The sequence below is a fragment of the Dermacentor variabilis genome, unplaced genomic scaffold (assembly GCF_050947875.1).
Source record: "Dermacentor variabilis isolate Ectoservices unplaced genomic scaffold, ASM5094787v1 scaffold_19, whole genome shotgun sequence".
In the NCBI taxonomy this organism is placed as follows: Eukaryota; Metazoa; Arthropoda; class Arachnida; order Ixodida; family Ixodidae; genus Dermacentor; species Dermacentor variabilis.
The window spans coordinates 1,358,405-1,382,275 of NW_027460357.1; the positions used below are offsets into that span (position 1 = coordinate 1,358,405).

A 23,871-nucleotide genomic window follows, 5' to 3' on the forward strand; every position below is an offset into this window, starting at 1 on the left:
CCTCCGTTAGACGGACGCTCCGCAGCGTGGTGGTGCTGAACGATGACTGACCGCCAAGCAGCCGTGCTCGTCGGTGTTTATTGCGGTGCGGTGACCATTGTTGCCTGCCGAGCTTAGCAGGCCACCGAGCCTAGCGGCGAACGAACATTATGCCTGAGGGGGCATCACATGCTTGCTACACCCCCTTACCGCCAGTTTGTTTGTTAAATAACAGAAACAAATGTCTATGTTCAAAATACGAGGCTCTGCCTCCACCCTAGTTGGGTCTACGGTGCCTGCTATCCAAGCGAGTAACGGTCCGGTGGCCTCTGCCGTCGAGTACTCTGCCTGGGCACCGGCGTTGATGGGTCGGGTGTGGCAATGCCGGTTGCTGCCTGAGCCAGCCTCGCTCCATCCGGAGGGTTTGTAGTGGCCGGCCTTGTGAGTGGTGCTGGGCTCGACACCGGTCCAACGGGTGCCGCACCACTGGCAACGGTTGCCGCCTCCGAGGTAAGTGGTGCTCCGCTGGAAGCGACTGGTGCTGCCACTAGTCCTCCTGCGGACTGAAACTCTGAAGTGGCAGTCGAGGGTGCTGGCCAGGCCCCGAGGCAAGGCCTAACATGGTCGGGGTGTTTGTGCCACATGGCCCCGTCTGGCATGCGGACGAGCAGCAATGAGGCGCTGGCAGGAGACACCACCTGTCCGGCAGACCAGGGTGGGCCAGGACGGAAGTTCCTGGCGAAAACTGGAGCTCCCGACTCTGGCAAAGGCCCGGGACGGCATCCTTGGTCAGCAGCCAGCTTCTGCTTCAGCTGCTTCGAAAGCACTGTGGATCGGAGGTCTGGATGCAAGACGTCCAAGGGGGTCTTGACCATCCGACCCAGCAGGAGCTCACAGGGGGCACGGCCAGTGACATAATGGGGTGTGGTCCGGTACTGGAATAGTATCCGGGCAATCTGCGTCCGGAAATCCCCAGTCTGGCTCTTCTTGAGCTTGTCTTTGATGGTTTGCACCACTCGCTCGGCTGCACCATTTGAAGCAGGGTGGTACGGCGGAGCCATCATCTGGCGGATTCCGTTTTTCGTCAGCCAGGCCAGGTACTCTGCGCTGGCGAAAGCAGGACCATTGTCGGACACGATGACATCCGGCAACCCCTGGGTGGCGAAGACCTGTCGTAGCGCTGCAATGGTCGCGCCTGCTGATGGAGTGGCGACAGATAGAACCTCCACCCACTTTGAAAAGGCATCCACCACCACCCGGAAGTAATGGCCCTTGAAGGGTCCCCCAAAATCCACATGTAGGCTGGACCAGGGTCTCTGTGGGAACGGCCATGGGGTGCTTTCCACATGACACGAGGCTCGCTGATGCTCCTGGCAGATTTGGCTGCTCTGCACCACATGCAGGTTGGCTTCCGGGTACTGTGGCAGACGAACGCCCAGTGCATGAATCCAGTTATGGCCCAGCAGCGTCGGCGACAACCCCTTCGTTAAGTAAAGAAGAAGGGTTGCCTCCCTGTCGCCAAAAGGAACGCTGACCTGTGCCTGACCCTGGACCTGGGAGAGTTGCCCGGAGGAGCTGCGCAGCATCACGCCCGAAGCCTTGACGGACACGCCGGGGAAAGTACGCTTGAAGAGCTTCCCGGCCATTACAGACACGCTGGCCCCTGTGTCCAGCTCCATGGAAATGGGGTGCCTGCAGATTTCGGCGGTCAGCATATATGGCGGCACAGACGATGGTACAAAGCCTGTGTGCCACATGTTGAAAATCGGCGGGTCCTCGGCCATGACGTGGAGCCTTGCCGCGGAAGAACTTGAGCCTGCTGCCACACGCCTCCACCGCATAGGCTTGCGACGGCTACCCTGGCCGTGGGCTTGTATGGTACCTGGGCTTGAATCAGGCTGCTGCTGCTGTTTGCTGTTCGTCCTCCCCCTTCGGCATACACGTGCCAGGTGCCCAGTTTTCCCGCACGTAAAGCATTGTGCTCGAGAAAACTGGCACTGTGAGGGGGAGTGGGCACCACCACAGCGACCGCAGGTACTGCCCTTTGTCGCCAACTTCTTGACCGCAGCTTCCGCTGACGGTGAGCCAGTCGCACGGGAAAGCTCGTCGGCATCTTTGGCAGCAGCTTCCACTGCCAGCGCTGCCTTCACGGCGTCGTCCAGCGAAGGGTCGGGAAGCTCCAGGAGTCGCGTCTGCATGGCGGGGTTGTTGATTCTGCAGACGAAACGGTCCCAGAGCAGCGAGTCCAGTTGGTCCCCGAAGATGCAGGCGCTCGCTAACCCTCGTAGCGCAGCAACTAACTGCCCGAGGGTCTCTCCTTCCCGGCGGCTCCAGTTGTTGAAGCGGAAACGCTCCATTAGTGTTGATGGTGCTGGGTTAAAAAGCGAGCGCAGTATGGCAAGCAGCTCACCCAGTGTCTTAACGTGTGGCGTGGCTGGCTTGAGAAGGTCAAGCAGGAGGCTGAAGACGCGGGTCTCGCAGCTGGCCAGGAAAATGTCCCGCTGCTTGGCCTCAGGTGTGTCGTTTGCCCGGAAGAACACGTGGGCTTGCTCTTCGTAAATTTGCCAGGCGGACCCATCTCCCTCGAACGGCTCGAGCCTTCCGAACAGCGGCATGGCGACAGCAACGGGGGGTGATGTTTCGCAGCTCGTGGCGGCGTGGGACGCTCCGTGAGTACTCGTCGCCATCCTCGTCGCCAGTGTCACGAGGATCCCATCCTCGTCGCCAGTGTCACGATCCTTCCTGGGTCGTGAACAAGGGAGGGCTTGTGGCACCCTCCGTTAGACGGACGCTCCGCAGCGTGGTGGCGCTGAATGATGACTGACCAGCAAGGTTTGGAGGTGCTTACTCAGATACTAAAGTTATTAACCAAGGTGCACCACAAGGCTCCATACTAGGTCCCTTACTATTCTTCATTTATATTAATGATTTATCCAATTGTCTTAAAGCGGCACATTGTGTACTATACGTAGACCTGTCCATTGCAATTGCTACGAACAGGTGGATGTCTAATTTTCCCTTTATTAATTACTTCTCTTCACCTTGCGGCTTTCCGCAGAACTATTCTCAATACTATCTCGTTGCATGACAATTCTTTAACAACCTTAATCCTTAAACTAAACAATGAGCTTGACCATATTGTTGCATGTTGTTCTTCCAATCATTTAATTATTGATCCTATTCATGATTTTTCATTCTAGCTAAAGAATACTACCTGGCTTGCCTGAGATAACTCTAGATGGTCATCAAATTAGATACTAACCTAAATTTTTCTCACCACATTGCCTTCATGAAGCAAAAGTGTACCTTCGGTATTAGAGCATTAATCAAATCAAGAGCATATTCCTCCAAGGGCGCATTATTAGTATTATACTTTGCTTTTATTCACAGTCACATTAATTACTGCATTGTTTCCTGGGGAAACACATATCACTATCATACCTCGTATATTCAGCACTTACAAAACCAAGCAATACGCATTATCACTAACAGTGGGTTTTAACGAGTGCTACTCTATTACTTCGTGAAAATAACATCCTTGTAATGAACTTGTTCAACTCATCATCATCATCATCATCATCATCATCATCATCAGCCTGTTTTATGTTCACTGCAAGACGAAGGCCTCTCCTTGCGATCTTCAATTACCCCTGTCCTGCACCAACTGATTCCAACTAGCGCCCGCGAATTTCCTAATTTCATCGCTTCACCCAGTCTTCTGCCGTCCTCGACTGCATTTCCCTTCTCTGTGGCCCTAATGGTCCAACGGTTATTTAACTGGCGCATTACATGACCTGCCCAGCTCCATTTTTTTCTCTTTATGTCAATCAGTATATCGTCTATACCTGTTTGCTCTCTGATCCAAACCGCTCTCTTTCTGTCTCTTAACATTATGCCTAGTAATCTTCGTTCCATTCCTCATTGCGTGGTCCTTAACTCTTTCTCAAGCTTCTTTGTCAGTCTCCAAGTCTCTTCCCCATATATCAGCACTAGTAAAATGCACTTATTCTACACCTTCCTTTTCAATGATAACGGTAAGCTTCCAGTCAGGAGCTGACAATGTCTGCCGTATGTGATCCAACCCATTTTTATTCTTCTATTAACGTTTCCCTTTTTGTGGATAATGTTTGCATTCTTCCAGTTTTCTGGGACCCTTGCAGTCGATACACTTCATATAAAGGGCTGCCAGTTTTCCAAGCATTATGTCTCCTCCATGTTTGATTAAATCAACTCTTATTCCATCTTCTCCTGCCGCTCTTCCTCGTTTCATGTCTTTTAAGGCCCTTCTGACCTCGTTGCTAGGTAGCGGAGGAGTTTCTGTATCCTGTTCATTACTGTTTCTATTTGAGGTATCCTTACTCCTCTGGGTACTATACAGGTCAGTATAGGATTCTTCCTGTTCTTTTACTATATCTTCGAGATTGCTGATGATAATACCCTGCTTATCTTTCAGTGCATATATCTTAGTTTGTCCTAAGCCAAGTTTATTTCTCATTGATCTCAGGCTGCGTCCATTTTTTACGGCTTCTTCAGTCTTTCTCACATTATAGTTTCGAATGTCATTTATTTTCACCTTGCTGATCAGTTTTAACAGTTCTGCGAGTTCTATCTTATCTCTTGAGTTGGACACTTTCCAGGCTGTCTACCAACCGAGAAAACTAAGGGAATTTGTGCTATCAGGGAAAATTAGCTGTAATTTTATTGAAAGCGAACGAAAGTCACGGTAGTTGCTGGCTCAAGTAACAGAGGGGTCGTAACGAATCGTATTTTGACGCCGTGTCGTCGGCTGGAGGAGTTTCCAGTGTGCAATCAACGACCGACTTTCCGGACGCCCGATAATTCGGAGATCTTCGCGGTGCCACCACGTACCCCACAGAGTCAATGTATAAGAACGCCTGAAATTTCGTACGCAAGAACGCTTCGCCGTCCGACTTTGCGGACTTTTTTGCCATAACTGCAAGTCCGAAATGGCATTAATCAAAGCCACCATTACCGCCATTTTGATTACCTCGCCGCCTTGAACCGGTGCTCTCAGACGCAGATCTGCTGGCAGCCGTAGCCACTACCGCAGCAAACGCTAGGTGGTTGCTTCGACGTTCTCTAGTAAGCTTCTTGCCGTTCAGCGCCATGTTTTTCATTGAAAAAAATCGCCGCTGTCTACAACGGCACTGACTTCGCCGTTGTGATCCTCGCGATTGGCTTTAAAGCTCGGAAAGCATGGCGCGTTGCAGAAGGTCATGTCCCGAGAGTCAGCTTCGCCTCAAGGCAGCAATGTCACGTGCTGAAGCGAAATACACGAAAGTATTGCAGTGAACCATAATAAGCGTGGGAGAGGGCAATTGTCACGGGACACAGTATGTATTCCTTAATTGTACACGCTTCTACCCATCTCCTGTCACAGTACGAGCACCGATATGCCTAATAAGTGCACTGGCAGGCCTTTTTGAATGTGCCTGTGGCGCTTTGAGCCCTTAAGGGCAGTAAAAGTGACGCATCAATTTTTTTCGAACTGCCTGATTTTTCTGATGTTTTCGCGGCCCCTAGGGAGTCCGAAAAATCGGACTTTGACTGTAAATATGACCAAGAGGATCATTCAAATGGTCCGTGGGATGAACGCGCGGTGGGAGGAGGACGTGAACAGAAAGGACTTATGCATTGAGGAATAAACAGGAAAGGAAGCGTACCACCGCTTCTTTCAAGGAGCTTGAGTGTTGACTGATACCCACTGTGGTTGCTCAGTGGCTATGGTGTTGGGCTGCTGAGCGTGAGGTCGCGGGATCGAATCCCGGCCACGGCGGCCGCATTTCGATGGCGAAATGCGAAAGCACCCATGTACTTAGATTTAGGTTCACGTTAAAGAACCCCAGGTGGTCGAAATTTCCGGAGTCCTCCACTATGGCATTCCTCATAATCAGAAAGTGGTTTTGGTACGTAAAACCCCTTAATTTAAATTACATTTTTTAGTGTTGACTGATGCCGAGATGCAGGTGTCCCTCATCCAAAGCAAAATAAACTCTTTAGAGCAGTGAAACGCAACACTGAGGCATTGTGCGTGGAATGAGAGTATGTCTGGATAGTTGAGGTTGACCCACCAGCTGTTGAGAGAGAATCTCACTTGCAACAAAGTTCGGACTTCATACCAATGAGCTTGGTATCAGTTGATAGAAATAACTCACATCCCCTTAGGTCACGCGGTCCACATTTGTGGACGCAGCGTATTTTTGCCATTTCTGTGCAGTGGTAGCAAGGAATAGAGCACAAACATTAAGCTTATTGAACATTCTGATAGCCTAAATTACTTCCATTTTACTTCGAAGCAATACGTATCATTACAGAGTACTGCTTTTGTGAAGGCACTACCGTGTTTTACGTGACATTTGATGTGGAGCATGTTGGTATCAACCTCGAAATATATATATTTTTTCTTTCTTGACATTCTTGAAGCCAATGAATAACTCGTGCATGTAATTCGAGCGGAGGATTTAATCATTTTTATGAAGAATAATAGCATGACTGACTTAAGTTATTCAAATATGTAGTTACTTTGTAATTACAATGACTTATAATAAAATGCTATAAGAGTCACATTGTGCCTTTCAGTGGAGTCTCAAGCAACATCTATGTTTCACGCATGTATCGACGGTCATTCATGATTCATGACTGAAGGGGATATTCGAAAATATTTATTTCCACATGGATCTCCTTTTTATTTGTATTTGATAATGTTCAATTCAATTAGCAATGAGTCTTGCTGACTTTTTTAAGGGTATCTTTTTCGCTGTGCACTTTACTAACCCCTGCCTTCTGATTTCTTTTTGAATAAAATGAATGCTACTCCTTACTACATATTCAAACTGGATTAAGCCAATTTGTTTATCTTTTAGCATGATTACTGGAGAGTGACAGCATCGGGCAACAAGGTGTCAGCCTGTCTTGACATTAAACAAGGTTCTGCGTCAGTCAGGTAATTTTGCAACGCCACTCAGGGAAAACCTGGAAAACTCGGAGAATTTGGAAATGTTAACTTGGTAGACACCCTGCTTTCATTCTTTGTCGTTTCTTTATTAGGTCTTTTGCTACTTGGGAGAGCTTGCCTACTGGTTGCCTTGGGGCCTTGCCTCCCACTTCAAATGCTGCCTCTGAAGCCAGCCTAGTTACGGTTTCATCCATTATCTCTATGTCATCATCTCTCTGTTCTAAGGCTGCATATTGGTTTGCAAGTATCAGCCTGAATTAATCTGCTTTTATCCTTACTTACTCTAGGTTGACCTATTTCTCCTTGACCAGTTTTACTCTTTCTGTCTTCAAATTGTGGTGAACCCTAGCCCTCACTAACCTATGATCACTGCACTTTACCCTTCATATCACTTCTACATCCTGCACTATGCTGGGATCAGCAGAAAGTATGAAGTCATGTCATTTCTTGTTTCACCATTAGGGTTTTTCCAGGTCCACTTTCTGTTACTACGCTTCCTGAAAAAGGCGTTCATTATTCGAAGCTTATTCCTTTCTGCGAATTCTACCAGCATCTCTCCTCTAGCATTTATTCCTAGAATCGATGCCATAGTTGCCAATTGCTTGTTCACCAGCCTGCTTTTTTCCTACTTTTGCATTGAAGTCACCCATTACTACAGTATACTGAGTTTGCACTTTTATCATCGCTAATTCTACATCTTCATAAAACTGATCTACTTCCTCCTCATTGTGCCTGAATGTTGGAGCGTAGGCTTGTACTACCTTTAATCTATACCTCCTATTAAGTTTGATTACGACTACAGCTACCCTCTCATTAATGCTGTAGAATTCGTCAATGTTGCCCACTATATCCTTATGGATTAGGAATCCTACCCCATATTGCTTCTTATCTAGGAGACCTCTATAGCAGAGGACATGACCGTTATTCAGCAATGTGTAAGCCTCACCAGTGCTAATGTCACTGAGGTCGATGATATCCTAAACAATGTCTGATAGTTGCTCAAAGAATCCTGCTAAGCTAGCCTCACTCGACAGAGTTCGACAATTAAAGGTTGACAGGGCCAGTTTCGATTCGCGGCCTGTCTGGACCCAGGTATTCTCAGCACCCTCTGCTGCGTTGCAAGTCTGAGCACCGCCTTGGTCAGGTGCTCCGCAGCCACTGGGGACTGAGGGCCATTTCATTGAGGAGATCATTTCATTCGGGAGGTTGTGGCCGAATACTACATCAGGGAGGCCAATTCCTGTTCTGGTGAGGGAATGTCTTTGTTCAAGCTTAGTGGGCCTTCCTAATTTGGTTGTACTTGGATTAGTGTAGCCCCACTCGCTCACGACATCATTTGCCGATGTCAGGTGCCACTCCAAGCGGGCAGATGTAGTGTGCGGTTAGCATTATTAGTGATATGTGCAACGTGCGTTTTCCATGATAGGTTGGCAGTAACGTATACGCCAAGATACTTATAATCAGAGACTGAAGTTAAAGAAGAGTTATTAAGGAAGTAGGTGCATGAAGACTGGTTAGGCGTCCGCATTATTCTCATTGCTTTGCACTTACCAATATTTAGTTTCATAGACCAGGTGTGATACCAGGTGGAGATGTTATCCAGATCAGATTGAAGAATGGCTGCATCAGAAGGTTTAAGTATTTGTCCATATATTACGCAATCATCAGCATAGAGTCTAATTTGTGAGTCAGTGGAATCAGGAAGGTCGTTAATATAAATTAGAAAAAGCAGAAGACCTAGTACGGAGCCTTGGGGAACTCTGGATGTTACAGGGCATACAGGTAAGTCACAGTCATTAATTGAAACGTACTGGGTACAGCCCTGCAAAAAACACTCAATCCACTTCAAAAGATTAGTATCAAGATTTAGTTTACTAAGCTTGAGAAGTAGTAGTTGATGGGACACAGTATCAAATGCTTTCGTGAAATCTAAAAGAAATGCAATCCACAAATGAAGAACAATCCAAAATGGAAAACAAATCATTAATAAATGCGACCAGTTGAGTTTCACAGGAGTGGTGTTTGCGAAAACCATGCTGATTAGGTGTGAAGAAACAGTTCGATTTGAGATGTGACATTAGGTTAGAATATATTATGTGTTCAAGCAGAGTGCATGGAATTGATGTTGATGAGATAGGCCTGTAGTTGTGGGGGCAATGAACGTCACCAGATTTATGCACCGGAACCACCTTTCCCACCTTCCAGTCGTCCGGCAACGTGGCACTCTGCAATGACTGAGAAAAGACATACGACAGTATAATGGATGAATAAGTCTGGGTGTTTTTCAAAAACTTGTAGTTAATACCATCGGTACCAGCTGATGATGAAAGTTTCACAACTTGAATGAGTTTAGAAATGCCTACCCAGTTGATAAGGATAGGGTTCATTTGAAAGAAGTCCGGTGCAGAAATAATAGGAACGGTTATTGGTACAACATGTGAAAAAGATGATGAAAATGTGTGAGTAAGATACAGCATTGTTTATTTGATAGAAAGAATCCACGGTCGTTGTTTAAGCGAACTTCTTTGGATTTGCGCATGCCGGTAACATTCCAAAATTTGCATGGATTTGAATAAGTAAAGAAGAAAGGTTTGAATGAAAATAATTGTGTTTAGCACCGATGAGAGCACGTTTATATTCCGCAGCGGTAGATTGATAAGCCAACTTTGCTTTGTCAGTCATAGCTTTTTTGCAGCAGTGGAATGTGCGCTTTTTCCTGTTTAGTAAGCGTTTTAGCGATAAGTTGAACCACGGCGAACGTCTCTTTAGCTAGATATTCTTCGTAGCGGAATATATTTATCGATGAGCGCTTTGACTTGCATTTGAAATAACCGCCAGTTCTCTTGCACTGTGCGTTCCCAGAACTACGGCAAGAACTCGTCAACGAATTTTTCCAAAGCATTATTAATGGCTTGAAAGTCTGCTCTCCCGTAATCGCGGATTATTTTCGAATATTTCAACGTGCAGCGCGAGTGTGATGGCGTAGTAAAATGGATTGCAAGGTGATCACTTAGACCTGGCAGTAGCGTTAGGGAAGAGACAGAATCGGGATAGTTGGTGAGCACAAGGTCGAGTACATTTGCACACGAAGGGGTAACGCGAGTTGGTACTTGTACGAGCTGGGAAAGATTAAATGTAGAACAGAGGTCAATGAAAGCTATACACTCGGATGAATTAGTAGTTACAATGGGGTTAGAATCGTTCCACTGAATACCTGGAAAATTGAAGTCACCCATAAGAAAAATTCGCACTTTCGGGTATCGAGACACAACTTTGTTCAGACTATCATAGAGTTCATCACAGAATGTGGTGGCAGAAAGTGGAGGCCGATAACATGCACAAACAATGACATTGTGATGGTTTAAGGTAATGCATGTACAGAGAAATTCAAGCTCTGATTGGGTCGGGACAACGTAAGAATTTATGCCTTCAGAAATGGCAATCAAAACAGCGCCCCCTGATTGGTCCCTTCGGTCGTATCTGTACACTGTATATTTCTTTTCACAAGAAAAGAGTTCACAATTTATGACTTTACTTGACAACCAAGTCTTGGTTAAAACAACGATATCGGCTACGCACGTGTCCATTAAGCATGATAAGGTATCGCGCTTCTTTAATATACTTCTGATGTTCACAAGAAGGAATGAATAGTCGCCGATGTGCTTCGTCTGAACGGCCGCTGATTCCTAAGTCGGAGCACTATCAGGGTGTGACACACTGGAAGTTGAAGCATTATCGGAGGCATGTGCCCGAGGGAAACCAGCAACATGTAGCAGATCTGAAGTAGGTACGTGGTTGCCAGATGCAAATGCGCCGGGGGAATCTTCACAGACGTTATCAGTTTCTTTGCAGTAGACGTAGCATTTTTTATTAATATATAATCGATTATATCTTAGGTTGTAGGGTTGTGTGGTAGCTTTGGCAAAATCTATCGGCTTTTTACGTATCTGCCTCGTTTTACAGAAGTCCTCTTGTAGAGCAACTCCCGTATTTTTCAGTTCAGACCCGTGTGCTAAAACATTCTCTCTTGTTTTAAACGGAGCAAAGTTCACAACTATAGGACAATTTCTGCCAGTAACAAAAGAGCCAAGTCTATGCGCTTGTGAAATTGCGTCTGCAGGAAGTTCTAAAGATAGATGATCTGCAAGAACGGCTCTTACGGCTTCTTCAGTGTGGACCCAGCTTTCTGAAGGATTGTCTTTCAGTCCATACATAATTAAGTTTTCACGGCGGGAACGGTCCTCAAAGTCGTCAAGGTGTGCTTGCAGTGCAGCGTTTTCACTTCGCACTACATTAGCAGCAACGCGGTGAACTTCGGGTGCAGCCACATTGTGGATGCCTTCGAGAGCGCTTACTTTCCCTTCCACAGTTGTTAATCTCGTGGCGATATCAGACACTTGTTCTTCCAAGAGTTTTTGACTAGCTTTCACCTCGTCAAGTGAAAACATCACTTCAGTGTGACGTGCTTCCATCGTACTCGCGAGAGCATTTATGGCAGCCAGTACTTCAGCATTGCCCTTATCAACTTTATCGAGACCAGGGTTTTGCTCCACATCACTGGACAATAGCAACATCTTCAACACTTGAAAGCAATCCACAACCAAAAGTACCAAAACATGTGGGCATGGGACGAGCAGCAAGGAGCGATTACTCGAGTGTTTAGAATGCAAGGAATATGAAGTACCAACCTGGATAAAGAAGAAACATGTCTTTAGCCGCGTCTGCATACTTGCTGCCCACCAACGCCCACTGAAAGGCACGTACGATGCCTGGTCGCTTAAGTACAGCACGTCCGTTGATGTCCTCAGTGATGTGATTGACCAACCCAGAGGGAGCACTGGTGCTGTTTCCAGACGGAACTTGGAAACAAGAATTGGATAGTCATGTGCCGCCGCCAGCAGCATGTTGCGGGCGATAGTATTCATCTGGTGCACCATGATAGCAGGTTCATCCATCAAGGCAACGGGCCAAGTCGAGGTGAAAGCCAGAAACTGGATAAAGAAGAAACATGTCTTTAGCCGCGTCTGCATACTTGCTGCCCGCCAACGCCCACTGAAAGGCGCGTACGATGTCCGGTCGCTTAAGTACAGCACGTCCAGTGATGTCCTCAATTTATTTCTTTTATTTCAGCATCAGACGAAAGCAGAGCCTGATGCAGGGACAGAAGCTAAAGGCTGATGGAGCCTGACGAGGCCTCTGACCCTAAACAGTCTACAGCGGTCACAGATACAACACAAATCTTAGAAACAAAGGAAATAAAGTAAAAGAAACGCAGCATTTGACACCTGTACACAAACGTAGTGCATATACTGTTGCACACAAATGACACATAACAAATCATACAATGATACATAATAGGATAATACGATGATACATAATGATACAATGATACAATACAATGATACATAATAGGACACTAAGCAATTTACTTGAATGAATCAGCACAAACAGCTGTTGTACAAAAACATACAAATAAAATATAATTGTCAGTGAAACTGAATAATGTTGCTTGAAACGACACAAAAGTAAGATAAGAGCAATTTCTAGAGTCATTTTGTGTTATGTAGAGTTTTATGTATCCTTTGTGAGAAGGCAGTAAAATATCAAAAAAACACTTCAATTTTGGCTATAGTTAAATTGGCAAGATAACAATAGCTCCATAAGTAGGCTTTTAAATGCTTTTATTTTGCATTCAAAGTTTAGCTTACCTTCAAATTTGTTTAAGATCGCAGGTATGTGATACGCCATTGTTTGCCTTCCATAATTTGTTCGGATTTTTGGTGTTCGGTGTTTTCGGTGCCTCAAAAGGTATTCAGCATTTTCAGAGTCCATAATTCCGTATAGTTTCTTCTGATGGATTACTTGCAGCGTTTTTAAATAATATAACTGGTCTGCCTTTAGGATGCCGTGTTTCTTAAACAGTGGAGCGGTTCTTAAGTCCTGTGCATTACCACAATAAGATTCAAAACAGCGCAGAATTTTCTTCTGCAAAGTAATTAGTTTAGTATAATTGTATTGCGTAGTAGTGCCCCAAACCATTAAGCCATATGTTAATTTGGAATAAAAAAGTGAATAATAAATGTTCTCTTTTAGCCATAGCGGTATGAGCGCAGATATTCTATATAGACATCCAACTGTGCGGGCAAGATCTACACTTAGGTTTCTAACGTGCACTGACCAGCTCAAGTCTTCCTGAAACCAAATCCCGAGAAATTTTTGTGCCTGAACTTGTTTTATAAGGGTGTTTTCAAATTTCACGTTAAGTTTGTGGTGTAGAGGTTTGTTAGGAGGACGAAATATGACATATGTTGTTTTTGAGGCATTTAATCTTAACTTGTTTCTGCTTAACCAGTTCAAAAGATGCACAAGGTAGTCATTTACAGAGGATTCAAATGTCAGTAGGTTATGCGAAGAGAAAAAGACATTGGTATCATCAGCATACATTATGGTTTCAGCAGAACTATCAATTTTGACAATGTCATTGATATAGACAAGAAATAGTAATGGGCCCAATATTGATCCTTGTGGTACTCCTTGTTTTAGCTTTGCGAGTGTTGATACCGCATCATTAATTTTCACCAACTGATAATGATCATTCAGATAGCCATCTAGAAGATCTAGTACAATACCTCGGACACCGTATCTTGATAATTTGTTAAGTAATAAATCAAACTGTATGGAATTAAAAGCTTTCTGAATGTCTAAAAACAAACCTAGTGTATATTTTCTACATTCCATGTTTTCAATTATCCTGTCTTTGATGTGTACAAGAGCGTGTTCTGTCGATCGATGCTTGCGAAAGCCATATTGACATTGAGTTATGACCTGATGCTTTTCTAAAAATGAAACTAGCCTCTCATGAATGACGCATTCAAGTATTTTAGATATTGTAGGAAGTACTGAAATAGGTCGGTAGTTAGATAAATTGTTTGTATCACCTCCTTTGAAAATTGCGGTGACTTTGGCGATTTTTAATAGCTTAGGAAATATGCCTGTTGTTAGAGTGAGGTTAATTATGTAGCTAAGAACTTCACATATTAAAGGCAATATTAATTTTATTTTGTTTGAACGAAGTTCATCCAATGATGTGGTTGACCAGCCCAGAGGGAGGACTGGTGCTGTTTCCAGGCGGAACTTGGAAACAAGAATTGGATAGTTATCTGCCGCCATCAGCAGCATGTTGCGGGTGATATTATTGATCTGGTGCACCACGATAGCAGGTTGATCCATCAAGGCAATGGGCCAAGTCCAGGTGAATGCCAGAAACTGGATAAAGAAGAAACATGCCTTTAGCCGCGTCTGCATACTTGCTGCCCGCCAACGCCCTCTGAAAGGTGCATACGATGCCCGGTCGCTTAAGTGCAGCGCGTCCGGTGATGTCCTCAGTGATGTGGTTGACCAGCCCAGAGGGAGCACTGGTGCTGTTTCCAGGTGGAACTTGGAAACAAGAATTGGATAGTCATCTGCTGCCGTCAGCAGCATGTTGCGGGCGATATTATTAATCTGGTGCACCACGATAGCAGGTTGATCCGTCACGGCAACGGGCCAAGTCCAGGTGAAAGCCAGAAACTGGATAAAGAAGAAACATGTCTTTCGCCGTGTCTGCATACTTGCTGCCCGCCAATGCCCACTCAGTTAGACATTTTTTGTACGCTTCGTGCGGGAAACCTATTGACGTCCCATTTGCCACCGAACTTTGCAATACATGCAATTTAGTAGTTGCAGATACATGCTCGTGATCTACGGAGTACAAAGGAAAACCCACAAAAACGAATATACATACATATATATGCAGTGTATATATACATATATATACACGGAAACTTTCACTCCCAAATGAATCGGAAGACTCCGTCACTAACTTCTCTGCGACACAGAGCTCATACCGATTCTCGTGTTTAATATAATAACGTGCACGATGCACTCGCTTCGATCACAAAAAGGGGGAAATCACAGTAGGCCCATATTGGCAGATTTCTGCAATCCATTTCGTAAATCTTATGTGCCTAAAAACTTATTGATGTGTCTGCGATAGATGTGTTTTCCTGATTGCGAGGGGTAACTCAATATAGAGCTATTTCTAAACAGTTCTGGCCTCTTCGCACGTGTGCAGACAGCTGTGAACTCGGCTAGGCAAACCCTACAGGCATACCGACGACCTTTCACAGTTGTGAATACATGCTCGTGATATGCAGGACTACAAACGAAAACCCGCAAAAATGAATATAAGTGGAAATGTAGAAGAAATAACTGGACGCAAACTACGACTTTTTTTTTTTACTTGAAAATCTGTAAGTGAAATTTGCAACTGTTATTACGTTATTTGTTTTTCTTATTGTTTATGTGCTACTGCACACTTTCTCATCACTTTTTATTTTTCTTTAGCGTTACAATTTCTTCTTTTCCTTGTTGGGGGGGTGCTCTCACAAGAAAGTCAGCAGGAGGCATGTTGGTAGAGTCAGTTTAAGTCCATTTAGTATTGGGGGCGAGGACTTATGGAGTCGCCATCTGTCGGAAACGCCACCCTTGCGTAGTATAAGGGATAACACGGCGCTCTCCTCATAGGTTTGGCTTATGGCGCTCAATAAAAACACTACGTGGCAGCCCTCCTGCACATTTCTGTAAGTACTCTCAAAACTGAAGATTTTACTGTCAAAATAATAATCTTGGGCAGACTGCAAGCATAGAATCGGTTACAGACGCTGTCTCCTTACCGAATATGTAGAATGAATGCCACTGCGCACGGTCGCCGCGATGGAGCCTCCCGAACCGGCTTCTCGCATGAAAGGTTGGCAAATGCCGAGAGCAAACTATGTGAAATATGTTCTTATAGTGGGCTGTCTGTATAACCGAATGGAGCATAACAGAACGAAGCCTCAATGCAGCGATCGCTCGGGTTCGCAGCGACCGACTGCGCGTCTGCATGCATGTCTGCGCACAATGTTTTGCTTTACTGTGAGCGCGTTTTAGCACCGTGCCGTGAGCTTTAGGCTGCAGAATATGAGCATTTGACAGTACACAAGCAACCATTGTTGCGTGGACGCTATCAGAGCTGTTCAAAAATAATTTCGGTATAGAGACTTTACAGCGACTGTGATGTGCCATCGCGACGATTCAATCTATCTTTCTTCTTCTAAATTCTTGGACGTTTCAATATTATTTCTGAAGTTGTGCTGCACTGTATGTTTATTGGTCTTTTCAGCGTGCGATTTTTCGCTGCTCCTTTTTAGTAATCCAGTACATTAATTCGTAACACAAACATGACCATGTGCCAAATTAAGCCTTTCTTAAATGTGCTTCTTACCACTCCCTTTACATTCCAGTGAACTTGCCAGATTCTAGCATCAACAAGTTCATAGTCCAAATAAAGCGTCATGACATTAACCGGGCGTGGGCGAGCGTCTCGATGCGTGTTTTCTTCAACTCACCGAAAATAGCAGTCTCAACGCCGTAGCAGAAATCTTCCTCACGTCTGTGCTTGCTGCATATCCGAGTTGTAGCTGATGGCTGTTTGCCAGTTCTAAGTTTCGCGAGCCAAGCTTCATGCAGCTTCTTATCCTGCGGCTATGTGGGAATAAGGCTGGCACCAAGCTCCGTTGCGTAGGTCCGGCACTGCGGCACCGAGCAATAGCCTACAATGCTGCACGCCTCCAAAAGCAGCCACTACTTATTACAGTATTTTCAAATAGATACCCAGGGTGGGAAAACCTCGCCACTTAATCAGAACCGCAGCGTAGGTGGGAGTTTAAACTTTTGTTTGCAGTTTGCTTCGGCGCTTCCGAAGCAGCCAACGCAGCCTCTGTGTCCACATGATCCCTCTTGCCACGTCATGCCGATGGTGGCGCCAGCTTTTCCAGTGGTGGAGCTCACCCCCAGTATCTCAAATGCCTGAAAACCTGCTTGAATTATCCGCGGGATATGGGTTTTGAGGATCGTGGCAGGTGGCACGGCATACCATTTCTCAATGGTTCTAACATCGTGGTTTCAGAGTCTCCCATATGCAAGCAGCTTTGAGTGCGGCTAGATACGCAATATATTTTCAGCTGAATTGAACATCACCTAAAAGTATTGTGGAAAAAAAAGAAAATGGGAAAATGAAGAAACTTTCAGCGCTTACCACGAATTCACTAGTCCCGTCTGGAGGGAGGTACACCAAACAGTTCACGGTCTCGGCTGCCTGTATCATGCATCGGACAAGTCCTTGTTCAACTATTATCTAATAATTATGTTTGATAAATTACTTACTAAACAGCTTTCATACCAACTCATTGATTCCAGGTACCTCATCAATAATAATAATACCAGGTTTGCACGTAACTCCAATTTTCTGCTGCCCATGGTTCATTCTAAATATGGAAAAATGACATCTTCATTCACTGCTATAAAACTGTGGAATGGTTTACCCAACAACATTAAATCTTCATCCTTTCATGCATTTAGTCATGCCCTTAAGCTTTTTTATATTGTTACGTGAACGAAGGATTAAGGACTGGAGACTATTTCATCATCATCATCACCATTTACAAAGTCTACTTACAAAGGATAATGCAGCGCTGGCCAGTTCAGCCGACATGCATGTATCATGTCCCCTGCATGCATGCATGTATCGTTATCCCCGGGGGCGCAAGCACCGTCCCGGTGCGTCTAAATATTGGTGATAACAGGAGAGTAATAGGGTTTGAGGCGTGCGACGTGCACGTCTGTGATATTCGGGGCAGATTAGGCACTGGTACGGATAGGGGTGATTTCGTACGTAGCTGGAGTCGCGGCACGCAATACTCAATATGGGCCTGTGTACTGAGACTATGTAGCGAGTATAACTATGTTTACGTCATTCATGACACTACATTTGCCATTTGTATGTATTGACAGTTTTTTTTTATGCACTATAGGCTTGTATACAGACAAGTTGTTTTTGTTAATTTTTCTATGTTGTATTTTCGCGATTGTGTTTGTTTCCTTGAGTTAGCTTGCTCATCTTTAATACATCTTTCCATTGTTAATATTACCCGAGGGTCCCGTTGCAGTCTTTGACTTTGGGACCCTCGTCTGTCTTTTACCTGTTATGTTGTTTGGGTTTGTTGCGTAGGGTTTCAAAGATGCGACGGCACGAAGCCGCGAGGGACAGACTCCATTTCTTGAGAACAACAACTCTGGCGGCCACGACTGGCCTAGCCTTTATTAAAAAACGTTGGATTTGTAGGGGGCGCCAGGAGATACATAACACGCCCCTTTTTGAGTGACGATTACAACAATAAAGCACGCACTTCATTACGTTCAGTTCTGAAATCTGGCCGGTGGCCGTATGGCTCTTCCAGCCCTTGTCATGTATGTCGAAGCATGTCTTGCTTCTTCAGGATAGTTGTGAGGCGTAGCATCGTTGGCACTTGTTGGCCCCGATTCATCAAGGGTGTATTCTTCTGCTGTACGAGTGGCTTCACGGACCACCTGAGTGCGTGGCCTCAGGTGCACACGGTTACGCACATAAATTGCTCCACTTGTAGTTTGCACTGTGTAGCGCCTTGGTTGAGGACCAACCTGTGGACAACTGCTTTTTTCCAGTCATTCTTATGCCTCACCCACACAGGTTGATGTTTCTTCAGAGGTGCAAATATGCGAGTGTGGTTGTCTCCATATCTGTGCTGTGCACTCTGTCTGCATTTGAGGAGCTTCAGATGTGCATCTGTGGGGTAGTGTGGTTTCAGATTATGGGGCAAGGTCGGTATGAACGTTCTCAATTTCCTGCCCATTAGCAACTCTGCTGGGGAAGATGCTCCAATGGTTGGGGTGGCACGGTAGTTGAGGAGAACCAAAGACAGATCTTTGCCATCGCTGTGCGACTTGATCAGCATGCACTTAACAGTCTGTATCGTTCTCTCGACCTGCCCATTGGACCTCGGGTAGTGGGGTGATGACAGTTCATGAGCAATATCCCATTCTTGCAGGAATGCTCTGAATGCCTGCGAGTCAAACGGTGGTCCCTGATCAGAGATAAGCACATTGGGGAGTCCAAACCATGAAAAGATGTCCTTCAGGACCAAAATAACTGAAGTTGACGTAGTGGTTTCCATACGTTTCACTTCAACGTACTTTGAAAAGTAGTCAACAACAAGGATATATGTATTGCCTTGACAGTGAAAGAAATCAACGGCCAACTTTTCCCATGGTCGTGCTGGCAGATCTCTGTCAAGCAATGGTTGCTGAGGGTTTGCCTTCTGGGTGGATTGGCAGGTGTCGCAGCTTGAGACAAGGGTGGAATGTCCTTGTTGAGTGTGGGCCAATAAACACCCTGGCTTGCTAGTCTTTTACAAGCCACTATACCACGATGTGCCTGATGGAGTTTCTCAAGAACATCAGCCTGGAGAACTGCTGGAATGACAAGCCGTTGACCACAGCAAATGAAGCCGTCTGTGATATGCAGTTCACTTCTTATGTGAAAGTATGGTCTTGCCATAGGATGAACATCACTAGGGCGATCAGGCCATCCTTGTTGAATGTACTTGGTTAGTTGTTGCAATACTGGATCCCGACTTGTTGCTTCCTGGATCTGGTTGAGTTGGTGGGCGACGCTTGAACCAGACTGGACACCAACAGTCCTGGATCACTGTCTGCAGTTTCCATCCTGGATTCGGGGTTTGGGGATCTTGACAAGGCATCAGCCACAGTTAGCTGTTTCCCCGGTACATACACTAGTTTAGTGCTATAGCACTGTAGCCGGAGCAAAAGTCTTTGCAGTCTTGGTGACATATTTGTTAGATCCTTTGTCTGCAGTCCAGCAAGAGGTTTGGTCTGTTTCCACTGTTACAGAGCGTCCAAAAGTGTAATAGTGGAACCGCTCGCATGCGAACACAACAGCTTGAAGTTCTTTCTCTATTTGAGCATAACGTTGTTGGGGAGGTGTAAGGGCTGCAGAAGCATATGCGATTGGTCTGCCTTCCTGCAAGAGAACCGATCCCAGGCCGTATGAGCTGGCATCTGTTAAAATTGTGATCGGCTTGGATGGGTCAAAATAACGCAACACAGGCGCTGTTATGAGCTTCTGTTTGATGAGCTTGAAAGTCTGTGTGCTGGCTTGTCCAGTGCCACGCTACATCTGCCTTGAGAAGCTCACGCAGAGGACTGGTAGTTGCTGAAAAATTAGGGATGAACTTCGTGAGATATGTCACCATTCCTAAGAATCTTTGCAGTTCTGACTTGTTTGATGGAAGTGACATGGCCTCAATTGATCTGACCTTGTCAGGGTCTGGGGATAGCCCATTTGAGGAGAGCTGGTGGCCCAGATATTTTTGGCTGAAAGTCCTAACTTCAGTTTTGATTTGTTAAGCTTCAGGTTATGTCTAGCTATGGTCAGAACAGTTCTGAGATGGGCTTTGTGTTCTTCTGGAGTCCTTGAGGCAACCAGTATGTCATCAAAATACGGCTTCACAATGGCCTGCCCTTTATTTCCTTGTCAATGGCCTGCTGGAACAGCTCGGGGGCTGTCGCAAGCCCAAATGGTACTCGAAAAAAATGGTAACGGCCCCATGGTGTTGCGAATGTGCAAAGCCGTGAACTTGGTTGATCCAAAGTCAGTTGCCAGAAAGCACTCTTCGCATCAAGGACAGAGAAGACTGTTGAGCCATTCAGGCTTGCAAAAAGCTCTTCTGGTACTGGTATGCGGTAGTGTTGCCTTTTTATTGCTGCATTGAGGTTCCGTGGATCCAGGCACAAACGAACAGTTCCGTCTTTCTTGGTTATCACCACTATGGGATGGACCCATTCACTATGTTCTGACTCTCGCGTGATTACGCCATTCCTCTCTATGCGCTTCAGCTCTGCTTTGACCTTATCCTCGAGTGCACTAGGTACTCTACGAGGAGCACAAACTGTCGGCACTGCACCTTCACGCAGCTGGATGCTATAACGTCCCGGAAGCTGGCCGATTCCTTCAAATATGTCAGGGAAATCATTCAGTACTTTCTGAAACTGTTCTTGCAACACTGTGTCAGTGGACTTTGTCGTTGCTTGAAGGGTCTTCACACAGGAAAGCAAGTGCAGAGTTGTGCATGCAGCGGCCCCTAGTATCGGCTTGAGGGGCTCCTTCACCAGAAGAAATCTCAGACGGCACTCCCTGTTGTTTACCGCACAAGACAGTTCATTCACTGTCTATTGGAAGCTGGTGGCCACTGTACGTAGTCACTTTAGCTGTGTTTGGTTTGGTTGCTGGTCTGCACGGCCACTGCTTGAACATATGTTCTGAAATTATGTTGACGTCCGAACCGGTGTTTAACTTGAATGTCACCTCGTGTCCATTAACACTGACACTTTCGCTCCAGTCTGTTGCGTCGACATTGACACTGCACGTAGTCAAACAGCCCAAGTATAATTCCTCCTGCGAGTCTTGTTGTGGATGTTCATGAAGCAGTCCGACTCGCGGTCGATGCGCTGCTGTCTGCCGACGTGGCTGCTTGCACAGGTGCGCGAAATGGCCAAGTTTGTTGCAGTTGTAACAGTTTTTGCCAAAAGCTGGGCACTGTTGTGGGGGGTGCGAGGTTCCGCAGTGAGAACATTTATGATTAGACCTTTGGGACGAGCGATGAGGCTGCTGAGGTTTGTTGATACCTAGCGGGACGACCAGTTGTCTTCGTGGGTTTCCGATTATACGTGTGAACGGCATTCACTTCTGGCTGCTGATCACTGGTTACGATCTCTTGCACATGTTTCTTTGATATTTCCGCTGCCTTGCACGCTGAGATGACTTTTTCCAGAGTGAGGTCGCGCTCCCGAAAGAGCCGTTCGCGGAGAGCTCCATCGCGGATTCAAACCACCACACGGTCGCCGATGAGTCTGTCGCACTTGTCACCGAAGTCACATTTCTGCGCCTGTCGTCGAAGGTCAGTAACAAAATCGTCAATTGACTGACCTGGCTTTTGTACCATCGAGTTGAACACCGCCGCTGCTTGTATGACGTTCTTGTACGGGCGACATAACTCGTCAAACTTGTCAAGTATGTATTTCACTGGGTCTGCGTCTTCGTTTCCGGCGGCAGGGTCTGGAGGGAACGTCTGTGCGATGCGACGAGCATGCGGGCCAAGTACATGAAGCAACAATGCCTTCCACGTTGATTTAGGCTTAGTGTTGTACTCACAAGCCAGTTCATATATGGTGAATGCTTCCCGCCATTCTTCCTATGCGGTCTGAGGAGTGTCACCAGGTTCGAAGTGAGCCGGGGGCTGGATGAAAACGTTGGCCATTTTGTTGATTTCAGGCGTTGCGGGAACGGTCTGCTTACACTTCTGACACCATGTTATGTTGTTTGGGTTTGTTGCGTAGGGTTTCAAAGATGTGACGGCACGAAGCCGCGAGTGACAGACTCCATTTCTTGAGAACAACAACTCTGGCGGCCACGACTGGCCTAGCCTTTATTAAAAAATGTTGGATTTGTAGGGGGTGCCAGGAGATACATAACATTACCCATTCATTGTATTGAAAGAATAATAAACTGAAATTGAAGCCGGAACATGTAAATGTAAGTGATGACATAAAAGGTTGTGTTGGGCTAGCATTCAAGCATTGTTTCCACATGGTTGAGCTATACTTGGTGTAATGCTTAGGAGGGAACACTGTGATGCTAGAGAGACTTCTTTCACAGCTCGCTTTCACTGCCAAGGAACTATGTGTCACATATGAAATGAAAATACTGTAGGTATGAGTCATATGAAGTCTCATAGTTTTATGTCACAAAATGTGATGTAGTTATTACATAGAAAGCATTGCAGATCTGAACTTTTTTACAATCGAATGAATGGAGTGATGTGTTTCTGCGAATAGTGGTCGCAGTGCATCGCTTCCGCTCGCAATCAAAACATAGTGCGACTGGAAGCACAGCAGTGCAGAAATGTTATGCGATTTGACATAAGATCCACTAGTTGTGAAGTAGAACGCATCACAGATTATAAATAACTGCGCTGTGAACTGAACAAAGTGAAACTTCTATGGTCGCACTACTTGTGTAGCGTAAGCAGCATTTGCCTGCCAACTATGAAATGTAGTATAAAAGTAGTTTGCTTTGTAAAAATTACAAGTAGCTGCACAATGTGTCCAGGCATGTATTAGAATGTGTGGCACTTTATAAACTTGGCTTGCATGCTGCAGCCTGCCTGAAGTTGTGATGCAGGTTTCTAACTTTGCTTACTGTTATTGCTGTTTTTGTTTGTTTGTTTGTGTTAAGTTATTTCTGCACACTTTCAGTGGTGGAGCAGAGTATAATTACAAGGTACCTGGCATCGTTTGATGAAGAGTTTTTCCAGTACTGTGACAAGGAGCTGGCCAAGATCAACACATTCTACTCAGGTGAGCAGGGGTGGTTATTGTCCCAGGAGCTTTGCTTGAAGATTGTTAGTGTGGTATACAAGAGTACACAAGACGGTGTAGACGCTGCCGTGCTGGCGCTAACTACCAAGGTGTTTCATGCAAGTTTGTACTAATTTGTGCATCCTTGATATCAGAGTGCACGTAAGTCGCATAATTCTTGCAATTGAGGTCCCCTTGTTGGTCACGGTTCTCAAATATGCGGACTGCAGGCTGCACCTTGCCTGTGGAGCTCTTTTGTGAAGGTCATGCAGCTTTTGTGAATCACATTAGATACCAAGTGCACTCTTGAGGACGTAGGTAAATCTGTGCATATGACAATAAACACAGTGTTAATTTTCGAATATTTACTTGTAAACAAACTTTTATGTGGGAACACTAAACAGAATTTTCAGCAATCACATGCATTTATGACAGGCACCTATCACACTGATTTGTCCCCCACTTCTTCTGGAACCAACTCCGCGTCTCGAACGTGTACTTATTCTGTATTTACACGCACATTATCCAAGCTAGAGTACTCCTCTGCATACATTGTTGAAATGAGTTTGTGTGAGGCTTACTCA

At 45.6% G+C, this 23,871-nt stretch overlaps 1 protein-coding gene across 4 annotated transcripts in view; it reads left to right on the forward strand.

The window, feature by feature from the left end:
• Nucleotides 1-23,871, forward strand: part of LOC142568471 (solute carrier family 53 member 1) — a 345,150-nt gene that overhangs the window by 39,654 nt on the left and 281,625 nt on the right. For all 4 annotated transcript variants that reach the window (XM_075678397.1, XM_075678395.1, XM_075678398.1 and 1 more), the window contains exon 3: nucleotides 23,186-23,287. In XM_075678397.1, coding sequence (XP_075534512.1) covers nucleotides 23,186-23,287 — 102 coding nt within the window. The remainder of the gene's footprint in view (nucleotides 1-23,185; nucleotides 23,288-23,871) is intronic.